This window comes from Melospiza melodia, chromosome 7, assembly GCF_035770615.1.
Source record: "Melospiza melodia melodia isolate bMelMel2 chromosome 7, bMelMel2.pri, whole genome shotgun sequence".
NCBI classification, from domain to species: Eukaryota; Metazoa; Chordata; class Aves; order Passeriformes; family Passerellidae; genus Melospiza; species Melospiza melodia.
In genome coordinates, this window is record NC_086200.1 from 26,986,951 (window position 1) to 27,000,857 (window position 13,907).

The 13,907-nt window shown below is 47.4% G+C and overlaps 1 protein-coding gene across 2 annotated transcripts in view; it reads right to left on the reverse strand.

Annotated features, from left to right (window-relative positions):
* REXO1 (RNA exonuclease 1 homolog) overlaps positions 1–13,907 on the reverse strand; it is a 53,601-nt gene that overhangs the window by 18,421 nt on the left and 21,273 nt on the right. For both annotated transcript variants that reach the window (XM_063160841.1, XM_063160842.1), the window contains exons 3-8: positions 10,855–10,956; positions 8,415–8,616; positions 7,601–7,764; positions 5,402–5,539; positions 1,740–1,863; positions 555–668 (exon numbers count right to left, since the gene is read on the reverse strand). In XM_063160841.1, the coding sequence (XP_063016911.1) occupies positions 555–668; positions 1,740–1,863; positions 5,402–5,539; positions 7,601–7,764; positions 8,415–8,616; positions 10,855–10,956 (844 nt within the window). The remainder of the gene's footprint in view (positions 1–554; positions 669–1,739; positions 1,864–5,401; positions 5,540–7,600; positions 7,765–8,414; positions 8,617–10,854; positions 10,957–13,907) is intronic.

Sequence of the window (13,907 nt, forward strand, 5' to 3'; positions counted from 1 at the left end):
TCTCGTGGTGCCCAGAGTGCCCCCAGCACTGGAGCTGAGGCTGCCCCAGGGCAGAGCAGAGTGGGACAATCCCTCCCTGGGCCTGGTGCCCCCAGCACAGGGGGGCCCTTGGGGCTGCCAGGACCCAGCAGTGACTCAGATCCAACTTGCACTGACCAGGACCCCCAGGGCCCTTTCTGCAGTGCTCTGGCCCCAGAGCCAGATCTGCTGAGATGCCTGGAACAGTTGCTGTGCACATCCCAAGGGATGCTCCAGCCTTAGAAGAGCTCAGCTTGGGCACCTTGGTCTGGTTCTCTGGGTGTCTGCTGATTTCCAGGACATCTGGGTCCTGTTTGGCTTTGGGATTTGCTGCTGCATTTCTTTTTTCCTTCCCCAACTCCAAGTCCCTCCTTTGGGCACTCTCCACCAGTTTTAGATCCTTCTGGCAGTGTGGTGGCTAAAATGCCCCCACAACCTGAGGTGAATGCACCAGCCAGATCCTGATCCTGCCCCCCCAGTCAGTGGCACAGCTCAGCCCCCCTCAGCAGGGAGAGCCCAGCAGGAGCAGCTCTGACCTGTCAGATCCTCGGCTCTCAGGCTCCCTGAGCGGTTCAGGGTGAAGCTGGTCTTGGCAGCAAGCTTCCCTCCCAGCACAGCCTCGTGGGACACCACCTTCTTGTTGCTTGTCTCTGCAAGGAGAGGGAGCAGCACAGGGGGACAGAGATCAGGTACCCAGTGGGTGACTTCAGTCCCAGTTTGGGACACTACACACGGGCAAAAGGATGATTCTGTTTATTCTCTTTAACTCTTGTTTTGCTCCAGAAATGGATTCTCTGTGCCACATGCTGGCCCAGCATTTCCATCCCAGCACCACAGAGAGTATTCTGTTCACACTGTCAGCCCACAGCAATTTTAAGGGCAGCAAAGACACTTTTCCAGTTCTGCTAGACTTGTAGCTCTCCCAGCTCACTCTGCACAGCAAGCCCTCTGACTGACCAGAAGAGAGGAGCCAGCACAGAAACAACTTGACCCCTTCATGTGCTGTGTGAGGGCATCACCCACCCTCAGGAAGCAGCTTTGATTCTGGGGCTCTGCAGACCAACCTCCCACACAGGATCCTTCAGCTTCTTTCAGAAAGGAGCTTCAGAGCTCTAGAATATGCTCAACACATCAGACAATGGCAGAGAGGGGCTTTTTACTAATCATTAACTGGCAGCCCTCTCCTAAAGGCCAGCCTCCAAGTTCAGCTGCTCTGCCTAATGGCCAGGAACGTAATGAAGACAGAGGGGAGAAAAGGGAAGAGACCAAAGAAAAAAAATTCACAAGAACAGCACAAATTGATTGTTTAATGTACCCTCTCGAGAGCCAATAATGAAATGTCTTAACCCTCTTCGTTTCTCTCTTGAAGCTTAATGTGTGTAACAGATTTCTGTGGTGATGGACGAGTCTATCACTTTGAAGGCATCATGTGAAAGTTACTCCATTAGCAGGGCTTTTCATTTGAAAGAACTTGTGCTAAAAAAAACCCACCCATGTGGCATTATCTCCATTTAGGCTGAGAAAGCCAACAAAGCATTGCAGGACCTGCCTCTTGAAGGCCCATTAAGGCTTGCCAGGCTATAAAAAGCTTAAACTGGAGCTGTTTGCCTTTCAGCATAATGCTGCTGAGAAATGGGTTCTGGCCTTTTGAAACGAGTTTCTCTGTGTGGTTTGTAATCCCAGCAGGGCTCCAGCTGCCCAGCTGCAGGGTTGGTACCTACTGTTGGTGCTGGCTGGGGAGTTGGGCACGAGGCTGCGGAGCTTCTTCAGGGTGTTCACAGCCACGTTCAGGTAGATGTTGCGGCTGGTGCTGCGCTCATAGGCCACCTTCTCCTCTGCCAGGGCCTGGGAACAGCACAAATCATCACCACACACCCCCTGCACTGCTCACAGAACCCCAGAATGGTTTGGGATGGGAGGTGATGAGGTCTCTGGTGTTCAGATGACCCCAAGGTGTTGGAAAGTCTCTTTTTCCCAGCCCCGGGATAGAAGAAGGCAGCAGAATTCCTTGGCTCTGGTTCTCAAGGTTGTTTATTGTGACTGTGGTCACAGGGGCTCTTGGATGAGGGAAGAGATGAGAATGTTGACTCCATGTTCAGAAGGCTTGATTTATTATTTTATTATGTATACATATATATTACATTATAACTATACTAAAGAGAAATAGAAAGGAAGGATTTCCTCAGAAGCTAGCTAAGCTAAGCTAAGAATGGAATGGAATGGAATGGAATGGAATGGAATGGAATGGAATGGAATGGAATGGAATGGAATGGAATAGAATAGAATAGAATAGAATAGAATAGAATAGAATAGAATAGAATAGAATAGAAAACAATGATAACAAAGGCAGCTCTCTCAGACTCTGTCCGAGATAGCTCGATCCTTGATTGGCCATTAATTATAAACATCCAAGGTGGCCCAATCAAAAATCCACCTGTTGCATTCCACAGCAGCAGATAACCATTGTTTACATTCTTTTTCTGGGGCATCAGCTTCCCAGAAGGGAAAATCCTAAAGAAAGGATTTTTAGTGAAAAAGATGTCTGCGACAGTTTATTTGTTCTTATCTAACACATTGTCTGTCTGACTTGCTGAGATCTGTCTGGCAGGTCAGGTTGGGGCACACTGACCACCCTCAGGGCAGGGTTATCTTTTTATACTAAAAACTTTGTGTACTTTATTTATAATAATTTTCCAATACCTATCACCTATGTTAGACAGTCTGTCTCTACTCTAAACCAACCCAGAAGTGTCACGATCACAGCAGAAGATGGAGGACAAGAAGAAGGAGAAAGACAGAACACACCCAGATTCCTCCATCTTGCCTCTTGAACCCCCATTCTAAATCCCCAAAATTCTACTTTTTCACCCTGTGGTAAATTCACTATCATTCTATTCAAACCCTTGTAACTCTTCACACAAAGTTGGGAATTGTTTCCATGGGCTAAAATCAAAGGCACAGGTGTTTGTGACTCTGTGCCAAGGTCTCTGAGCCCCCTGCCAGGGTCTGGAGTGCTCCAGAGCAGCCAGAGCAATGTCCTGGGTTCTGACAGGGAGGAACCTCAAAGATCAGTTTTTTCCACCATCCACTACCCCAGATTGTTCCAACCCCATCCCACCTAGCCTTGAACACTTCCAGGGATGGGGCAGCCACACTTCCATGGCTTCTGGATAAAAGAAATGTTTGGTTCTTAAATACAGACTCCAAGTAGTGATGCCTCAGGTTTGAGCTTTTCCATTTTTCACATTCTGTGCTGCTTTAGTGGCTGGGACTGGGTTCATATTATGGGATGGTGAGCTCTGTGCACAGAACAGGGAGACAAAACAATTCCTGCTCCAGCTGGGCACCAAGGACAAAGGATCCAAATCTCAGGCCAAGAGCACAAACACCGTGGGCTGGAGAGAGAAAAACAAGCAGGGTGGGACTGCATGGGCTGGGGCTGGAATTGGACAATGAACTGCAATGTGCAAATGGAGCAGAACTTAAAAAATTGAGACCCTGTGACCAGGTGTTCATTTTGTGACAATTTTGGTTCACCTGGGGTGCAGCCCTGGCTGGGCTCTTGTGCTGCCCAAGGTGCATCCACTGAGGCCTTCTAATGAATCCCTGCTTTATTCTTTAGTTCCATCTAGTCTCTGTTCTAGCTCAGCCCTCACAAGGCATCAGTAGGACCACAAAAAAAAAAATGCCTGACAAGGAATTGACTTATAAAGCAGAATATGGCACCAATATTTGCTGGTAAGTAAGAGGAAAAAAAGTAATTTTATTTTAAGCAAAGTGCTGGAAAAAGCACTTTCATGTGAAAATTTCCTGAAGAGATTAATAAAACTTTCCTACTTAGCAAAAAAATTTTTTTTCAAACTTTAACATATTTTAAATTGGTATCATCCCTTTTCTTTTCCCCCAGTATAAAGTCTGCTGCCACCTTGGTTGAAGTATTCCAGAGCTGCTCTTGCTCCCAGGAATATCTAACCTTGCCATGTTTTCATCAAGTAATTCTTGATTCTTGTTCTTGGAACTGCCTGGGCAAGGCTGCTTTCCCCACTTTGGGGCAGTGCAAGATCTTAACTGGTAAGGGAAGGAGGTTTGGCAAAGGGTGACTCCTGGGGAAGGTGGAATCCCACAGCAGAAATCCTCGTGGTGTCTGCTTTGTTTTGGGACACACCACACAATGCCCCACATTTACCCAACTACCAACCAAGCTTTTCCAAGAAAATGTATTACTCTCTCCACTCTGCTTTTGGATATCCTACTGTACTGTCCCTACTGCTAAAAAGCTCCTTAAAGTCTCCTTAAAAGCCTTCAGAAACAGCAAGGAACCAATTCCCAACCAAACACACCTATCCCCAACACTTCCCTGGGCTCAACACTGATTCCAGGAGGTGTTTCTGGCTGCAGTAAAGCAGAAACTCTTTGACCACAATGAACATTCCTCTGTTTTCCTCTCCTGGGGTTATTAAAGCGCTCAGGCAAGATTTCCAAATGAAGGGAAAGATGGGATTTCCTACTGGAAGCCCCCACTGGAATGACACTTGCTGTTGTTCATTGTGGTGATATTTAATGCCAGTTGTGGATAGGGGAATCTTCAGGGAATCAGGGAATGGTCTGGCTTGGAAGGGACCTTAAGATCATTGAGCTCCCACCCTGAAGTTTCTGCAAGCATAAATGCAATTCAGTTTTCTGGATTTGCTACCATTTCAGAAGGTTTTTGTTGCAGACATCTTTTATAGAAAATCCTTTCCTTAGGATTTTTCCTCCTGAGAAGCTGAGAGGCCTCAGGAACAAAATGTAAACAATTATTATCTGCTGCTGTGGAATGCAACAGGTGGATCTTTGATTTGCCCATGTTAAATGTTTGTAATTAATGGGCAATCACAGTCAGCTGGCTCAGGCTCTCTGTCCAAGACAGAAGCTTTGTTATCATTCTTTGCTATTCTATTCTTAGCTAGCCTTGTGATGAAATCCTTTCTTCTATTGTTTTAGTATAGTTTTCATATAAAATATATTTTATTCTATATTTATATAATAAAATATAAGTTATATAAGTATAATATTAATATATTTATATATAGTTTTAATATAATAGATATTATATAAAATATATATTATAGAAAATTTATGTATTATATAAAATATATATTCTATAATATATGTTTTATATTATATAATATATAATATATATTTTATATATTAATATATTATATATAATACATATTATATGCATATAAAATAATAAATCAAGCCTTCTGAAACATGGAGTCAGATCCTCATCTCTTCCCTCATCCAAGAACCCCTGTGAACACCATCACAGGTTCTGGCCAAGGCAGAGGATGCCATTCCCTGCTGCAGTCATTACTCCTGAGAAGCAGGGATGTGTACAGACCTTGTCAAAGGCTTCCTGGGAGGAGGAGCAGAATTTCAGGCACTCATCAATGAAGAGATTGAGATACCTCTGACGAATGTTGGTGGGGACTTTAGCACCAAACTCTGTGGGAATAACAGGCCTCTGTAAAGTGGTGCTCTGGAGGTGAGACAGAGAGAGAAAGAGGCTGGTCAGGCTCCAGGAGGTTGCTCTGAGGCTCTCTCACTTCCTGTTATTAATCATGGGGTGAGTTCCTTTTTGAAAATCTGCCCAAAGCCAAACTTAACACGCAGCACTTTTGGTACTAAGAATACCACTTGAGGCTTCACCACCTTCAGTGCTCTAAGTCCTTCAAACCCAGCTGTATTTCACTCTAAGTCAGCCAGGAGCCAGGGACTCCAGGGGCATTAGTCACACACAGCATTCCAGAGCAGGGCATGCTGACATTTCCAGTGAGAGGGCCAAGGTGAGGATGGCACCAAGCACCACTGGAGCCATGAACACACACCACAGTTATGGGCACCACACACAGGTTTGGTTCTCTGGCTGTGAAAAGAGAACAGGAGGCCCCACCTATCCCACCCCCATTCCTGGAGCATTCCTGCAAATTGATTGCATTGGGGGTTTTCCTCCATTTTTAATGCCAATCATGATGATCCTAAAAGGATTTACCCCTTCAAGTTACTGGCATGTTCTTCAAAAGCTGCATGTTGGGCTGAGCTGTGACTCACCACTGCAGCTTTCCATTTCACACCAGTTTATCCCCCCATCACAGCACACCTGCCCCTTTTTCAGAGAGGAAAATGTTCATCCATCTCTAAAACACCCAATTGTTTTGTCAGTTGTCCTCCATCCCACCCAAGAGATATCCATTAGCCAAGCCATCTGCTGCAATCTGGAATGAAAACAGCTCTGTGGAAGGTGTGAGGTTGTTCCAAGCTGGTCCTCTCTCAATGGGAGAAGTGCTCATTTTCCCCAGGAGACTCTCACCTTGATACTCTGTTCAAAGGGATTTGGTCTTTTTCATTAAATATATAAATTCTCAACCTCTAATATTATATCCTTAAACACCTCTGTAACTCTGCTAGATATTTTATCCTTTCAGTTATTTCTCTTATGTTTAATCAGCTTCAAGTTCTTTGTTACTATGGTGGCAGTTTGGGTGGAAAGGAAAAAAAATTACTTTTCACTCTTCTAGAAATAATCAGAGCAAGTTATGACAGATCTTGACACAAACCATCATCAATAAATGGATTTTTAACCAAGTCCTGGCACTAACCAGTTCTGCCATCCACTCCAGCAAACAGCTCCTTATGCCATCCCCAGGCTGCTCCAGGAGAATTCTGCTCTCAGTTGTCTTAGCAAATAACAGATTCCCAATGCCCATGGAAAGGAGGGAACTTTACAGAATCCCTGAAAGGTTTGGGTGGGAAGGGGCTCTAAAAATCATCCCATCCCACCCCCTGCCATGGCAGGGACACCTTCCACTGTCCCAGGCTGCTCCCAGCCCTGTCCAGCCTGGCCTTGGGCACTGCCAGGGATGCAGGGGCACCCACAGCTGCTCTGGGCACCCTGTGCCAGGGCCTGCCCACCTTCACAGCCACCAATTCCTTCCCAATATCCCATCTAACCCTGTTCTCTGGCAATGCTCTCTCCCTGTGTCCTCTCACTTTGCTTAGGAACTCACAGCAAAGGCACCCAAAGGCTGGGCAGAGATCCCAGGGGATAAAGAGAAACAAAACAAAAGCAACTAACAAAGACAAAATAGTCTTTTCTTTAAACACCAGCAGCAGCATGAAGTTCAGTGCTCACATTTTACTATCTAGGTCACAGAGGGACATTATTCATAACCACCAGTGTGGCCCACAGAGCCTGGCAAGGCCATGAATCCATCCCTGGCTTTTGAGCACAGGAGGTTCCAAGCCCCTGACCCAAACACACCCAGACCAGTCAGCACAAGAGAAGGCTCAAATTGGAGACAAATTATCAATATTCACAAAGATCAGAGCAGCATTTAAGTATTTCTACCTTTTTAAGCTCCTACCACTTGAGTGTTTAATTTTTTATACAATGCTATCTAGGAAAACCACAGGAAGAAACAAACCCACTCAATCAACATAATCAAAACACCACTCTCAGGGAGTGCTAAGTTTGGAACAGCAGGATCAAACATTCCACCCTCCCTGGGGAATGGCAGGAAAAAATTCAAACTCCCCTTACCTGTAAGGAGGGAACATGTGCTACCCTTTTGGGCACGATGGTGCTGGTGGTCTTGGAAGCCATCCCAGCCAAAGTGCAAGGCTTCAGAGGAAGGGTGGAGGCTTCAGAGTCATTGGAAGGTGTGACACTCCTGCCACCAACAGCTGCCTTGCTGCTCCCAAGGCCTGCAGGGAACAAAAAACACTCAGGGACAAATCCTGCCACTGGGCTCCAGGCTGCCAGAATGAACTCACTATCAAAGGCCAGTACTGCAAGCTGTGATTTTCTCAAATCCAGGTCTCCAAAGGGACACAAATTGGGCAATTTTACCACCTTGCAGGCAAGGATGAAGAAATCATCTGCCAGGAAACGTGTCTCATTTGGGTTTGTTTGGGGTGACTGAGTCAGCAGAGTTTAAAGAGGTAACTCTGGCAGCTGGAGGCACTGACACCCCACACTCAGCTCTGAGTCCTTCCACCACAAAGGCTCAGCAATGAGCCTTCATTAGCACTTCCCTCCTGCTCTGCCCACCCCCCGAGGCTTCAATGGAAGAGGGAATGAAGAGCAAACACAATCCAAGGAAGAAACAGAAAAAGGAGAGGCTGAAGTGAGGGAGGTTGGGTGAGACACATCAGGCTGGACACGTCTGACCTGCTGCTTTTCACAACAGGGTGGAATTTCTCAGGGAAAGACCTTCCACTGGATGCTACCAGCAGAGATTCGATGCATGGCCAGTCCTACACATCCCCTGACAGTTTTACACGTGCTTAGGAGAAATGTAAACCCAGGGGGAGGAAGGACAGGACAGCGACCCCAAATCCCACCGCTGCCTTACTTTGCTTGGCCGCTGCGGTGAGGGCTGCATTTGGCACGTGAGCAATCCTCCTCTTTTCTCCTGGCAAACAGAGAGAGGTCTTTTGAGCAGCCCCAACCAGCTGTGCTGCCTGCTGCTGAGCCAGCTGGATCCTCTGGTAACACACCTCCTGGGCCGTGGGGGGACGGTAGGGCCGCACCACCGGCTTGCTCGGGGTCTCTGCCTGCACACACAAACAGCATTTAGGGCCAGCAGCTCCCCTGCTCCATCCACACCCCCCAGAAAGGTCTCTTCTCCTCAAGCCCTCTGTTAGTTTTGAGAGGACAACATCCCAAGTGTGTTCCAGAATGAAATAATTAAGAGTCATCCTTTAACAAGCATGGCATTAATGATTCATGCTATGGGAAGGCCTCCCAGCTCACTGGCACGTTCCTCAATTCATGAGCTGCTTTTAGTGGCTGTGCCCAGCCCAGTCCTGGGTTCTATCAACACCCTCAGCCTTGCCCTAGCACACAGATCCTGTGCTGCCTACTTTGCTTTTTACAGCAATAAAAAGGTGACACCAATTCTCCAGTCCTCTTTGCCACAGGACACTGAGCTCCACTGCTCCCTCCCTGAGGACACCTGCACCCACCTCTGCACCACAGCAGCTCCCACCTCTCTGCAGCCCTGGAACTGCTTAAAAGCCTCACAGAGAAGTATTTATGGCATCAGAGCATTACATAAACTGATTTTCTGAATTTCAAACAGGCTCTGTCCCTGCCCACTTCTGGAGGTACCTCAGTTACAGCACAAACAGGTCCCACACGAGTTTCCTTTGATGGCCAAATTTAGGTTTGCAGGAAAAGTGCCAGAAATTATGTCAGCAAAGAGAGAAGTTTCCTAGCAGCAGAAGTGCAAGAGAAGCAGCAGTAGTACAAACTTCTCCCTCTACTTCACAGCCTTTGAAATGTGAGGAACAGGCCTTGAATCTCCTTGGAGGAGGGTGGCCTGTGAACACCTGGGGGCAAAGCTGGCACCTCCTGCATTCCCGGCCTCTGATGCTGACAGCAGCTTCTGGATACCAAACTGGGTGCAGTCAGACATTAAATTATAATTACAGACTTCCAAGCAGCACAGGCCACTCATTTTCTGCCTCACCTGCAATTCCTTTGGCCCCCATTTCCCCTGGCAACCAACCCTGAACTCGCTCCCTCCCCTCCTCCTGCTCAGTCCCTGAGCCATAAATCATGAGCAAGACTGAGCAAATATTCCACTTGGAGGGACACAGCAAGGCACGTTCTGAGGTGAAAAGTGGCAGCTGAGGTGTTCCAGCACCTCCTGGGCAGAGCTCTGAGCTGACAAACTCCAGGGAATTCAGGTGCTGGAGCTGAGCACACCAGATCAGCTCTGTTTGCCCAAGCAAAGGCTCTGCTGAGGCTCCCATCTTTGGAAAGCATTTTGGGATCAGCTGTCACATTCAGAAAATATATTTGAAGGTTTGTACATGTCTAAAAGGTGCCTCTTTGCAACAAATATTTGAGTTAATGAATTTCCAAGCCATTTGCTTCAGTCTCTTATCTCTTCACTTTGGAAGAAAGGGCCCTTATCAAACCACACGAACTGGCTGGAGATATGTAGTTAAATAAAACCCATTGTATTGACCCCAGGGCTTCAAATTATTAAAGGCAAAAAAATCCTTCCTAGGCAGAGAGGAAAGGCAGAACAATTAATTTGGACTACCCAGCTCAAATTAGTGCACAAGCCTCCACTCTTATCCTGCTGCAACATAAAACTAATCTGAGATCAGCACCTGGAGGGAAACACATTAAACCCTCAGAGAAAACATGAATTAAAATCCCAGGGAGAAAGGAATAAAAAAATCAGATTTTTTTGCTTCTTCTTTGCCTTTTTTTTTTTTTGTTTTGTTTTGTTTTAATTTTTCTCCTCTGTATTTGTACAATTGGGAAAAAAGAGTATCCAAACAAATACTGCTGAGATCTTGGCTGATTCAGAGGAGATGTAAGGTAATGGTTTCAAACATCTGATCATATTCCTGTAGTATCTTAGTATCTTTTAGATCCACAAGGCACAGAAAAATACCAGCAGATACAGAGTGACCTTGTGTGCAGTTAATTTTTATTGAAATCTCTAAATTAAGCTGTACTGGAGAAAAATGAACACCCCAACCTATCCCAAAGGGTTACCAAGAGCACAATCCACTCACTCTTCCCAGCCTACCCTTGGTTTTAGGAAGGTTTTTTGTTTTGCTGCCACTTTTAACAGATTCTAAACATGGGAGATTTTTGAGGAATTGGAAAGAGAGGAAATAAAACAGCCATAGATTGATTCCAGCACAAACAGCTCCCACACTACTGCCTGGCCCTGGGAGTGCAGCCTTTGCCTGGGTCAGGACAGAAAATCCTCACTTGGAACAACCTAAACTCATCTGCTTCTAATCTGCTTTTAAATCTGCACTTACATTTCCTTGTTTGACAAGATGAGAGATCCTTCTTTTTTGGCCAGGAAACAAGGTAGTTAAATTATCTTCTGTCTTTTCTTCATTTCCTTCCTCTTTGGATGGCTGGAAAACAAAAGAACAGAAGAACAGACTTGAAGATCCCTCACAAGAGGGAGATGTGGAAATTCTCCTTTTGGGTTAATCTTGCAGAGGACAGGTGGGAACACGTGGCCAGTGACAAGAACCTTCCAGAAGCCACCAAGGAACAGCAGCAGGACATTCCCAGCCCAGCAGCAGCTCCATGAGCTGGCATGGGGCAGGATCAGCCTTACCTGGCACAGGAGCCTTGACCAGCCCTCCCCTGGCAGCCACTCACACTCCTCACCTCCCATGGCATTTTCAGAGTCCAGGGGGGTTAGGGTGGATTGGTTTTTAAGAAGTTGGGAACTGACTCATTCTGCCCTGGGCAGTTGCTGACACCTGCTCAACACTAAACCATGGTGTCCTCACCCCACATTTAGGGAAATATTTCCTGCAGGCTCAGCCACAGCTGTCACTGCAGGAAGACTCTGGTGACACAGTGCAGGTCACATCCAGACACTCAGCAGGAGGCAGAAACACCTCTCCAGCCAAAGCTACTCCAAGGTGACACCTCAGAGCAACTCCTGGACAAGGAGAACCCCTTGGAAATCTGCTTGAAATTCAACTCAGTTGTTAATTGATAGAAACTTGTTAAGTGATTTGTTTCTCAAAACCCCAGCTGCTCTCCAGACAATCTTGGTTTGAGTTTCTCAAAACAACTCCTGGCAAAACTCTGACATGAGCCTGACAATCTCTGAAATTCAGCAGCAGAGCCAAGGCTGGATTTAGGGATGAGCTTGGGCACCACTTGGGACAAACCTGTGTTCATCACCACAAGGGCACCCCGAATCACCTGGTTCCCCAGGAACCCCAGGGTTTGTTAATTCACTTCCACCCCCAATAAACTCTCACAATGCAATTCTGCCAGGCAGAAATCACTGCACTGCCACATGCAGCTCCTGCAATCACAAACCCTGGAGTATCCTGAGCTGGAAGGGACCCTCAGGGATGATCAGTGCAGACCCTGTCCCTGCACAGCCACCCCAACACCCCCACCCTGAGCACCCCTGGGAGCTGTGATTCTGTTGTCCAAACTCTCCTGGAGCTCTGGCAGCCTTGGCACCATTCCCTGGGCAGCCTGGGCAGTGCCCAGCAGCCTCGGGGGGCAGAACCTTGCCCTGAGCTCCATGCCAAGGCCTGGCACATTATTGAGCCCAAACAACACAGGGTTGTGCTGGTTTTGCACAGCCTGGTGTTTGGTAGTGGGGGAGGCACAGAGGTGGCTTCTGTGAGAAACTGCTGGAAGCTTCCACCATGCCCAGCAGAGCCAATCCCTGATGGCTCTGAAGATGGACAGGCTGCTGGTCAAGGCTGGGCCAATTAGAGGAGATGGGAACACCTGTGTGATAACAGATTTAAGAAGAAAATCAAAATAAAGTGAGGCATGCAGTTTTCATTCCAGCTAGAGAAAAGGAGGCAAGACATGTGAGGGAAACAATGTGGAGACACCAAGGTCAGTGGAGAAGGAGGGGCAGGAGGTGCTACAGGCACCAGAGCAGAGATTCCTCTGCAGGCTGTGGTGATGACCATGGTGAAGCAGCTGTGCCCCTGCAGCCTGTGAGGATCCATGGGGATGCAAAGATCCACTCTCAGCCCTTGGGGATGCAGAGATCCACTCACAGTCCATGGGATCCACAGGGGATGCAGAGATCCACTCACAGCCCACGGGTGAGGCGCCCATGCTGGAGCAGTGGATGCCTGGAGGGGGCTGTGATCCAGTGGGAGACCAAGTGGAGAGAGAGAGAGAGAGAGGGGCTCTCCTTCCAGGCTGGAGCAGCCTGGCCTTGGATGACTGCACCCATGGCACAGCAGCTTTGGGGGGCTGTGTGCCCATGGAAGGGACTCTCATTGCAGCAGTTTTGGGGGGCTGTGTGCCCATGGAAGGGACTCTCATTGCAGCAGTTTTGGGGGGCTGTGTGCCCATGGAAGGGACTCTCATTGCAGCAGTTTTGGGGGGCTGTGTGCCCATGGAAGGGACTCTCATTGCAGCAGTTTTGGGGAGCTGCTGCTCCTGAGAGTGGACCCACATTGGAGAAGTCCATGGAGAGCTGTCTCCCCTGGGAGGGACCCCACAGCCTCACAAGGGAAGGATTCCTCTCCCAGAGCAGTGGAAGAAAATCTCACTGATGAACTGACCAAACCCCCATGGCCTCTCTCCCTGCGCTGCCTGTGGGAAGGAGGGGAGGGCTGAGGTGGAAAAAGCTGTTTTAAGGGCCTGTTTTACTTCTCATTAGATTCTGATTTTGTTAGCAATAAACTCACTTTGTACCTCTAAGCTGAGCCCTTGGAGTGCTCTCTCCTGGTCCTTACCTCAACTCATGAACCCTTGGTTTGAATTTTTTCTTTCCTCTGTGCAGCAGGGGAGGGAAGTGAGTGATTTCCATGGGTGCCTGGTGTTTGGCCAGTGTCAAACCACAATGGGTCCATCTAGGAAATCACTCCATAAACAAAAACAATGTCCCATGACCAATCCCACCCAGACACCCATGTCCCAAAGAAGGATCCCTGTGCTGCAGTGAGCCTCCTTCCCCAAGGAGCAGGAAACCAAACCTGAGCACAGGGATGCAAAGGAGCCACATGTGGCTGCTGACAGCTGAGCTTTTGTCACTCCAGGCCACAATTAACTCCAGGCCTCTGGTTCAGCACTTTCTGAATTCACTGATCAGTAACTCACAAAATTTCACAGAATCACAGAATTTTCAAGACTGGAAAAGACCTATAAGATCATCTAGTCCAGCCGATGTTCTAACTGTTCAACTAGATCATGGCAGCAAGTGCCACATCCAGTCTTTTTTTGAATTCTTCAAGGGATGATGCCTCTACCACCTCACTGGGTAAATGATTCCAGTATCTGACCACTCTTTCTGTGAAGTATTTCCTTCTTACTTCTAACTTACATCTCCTGCTACAGATCATGTGCCCTTCAACTATTT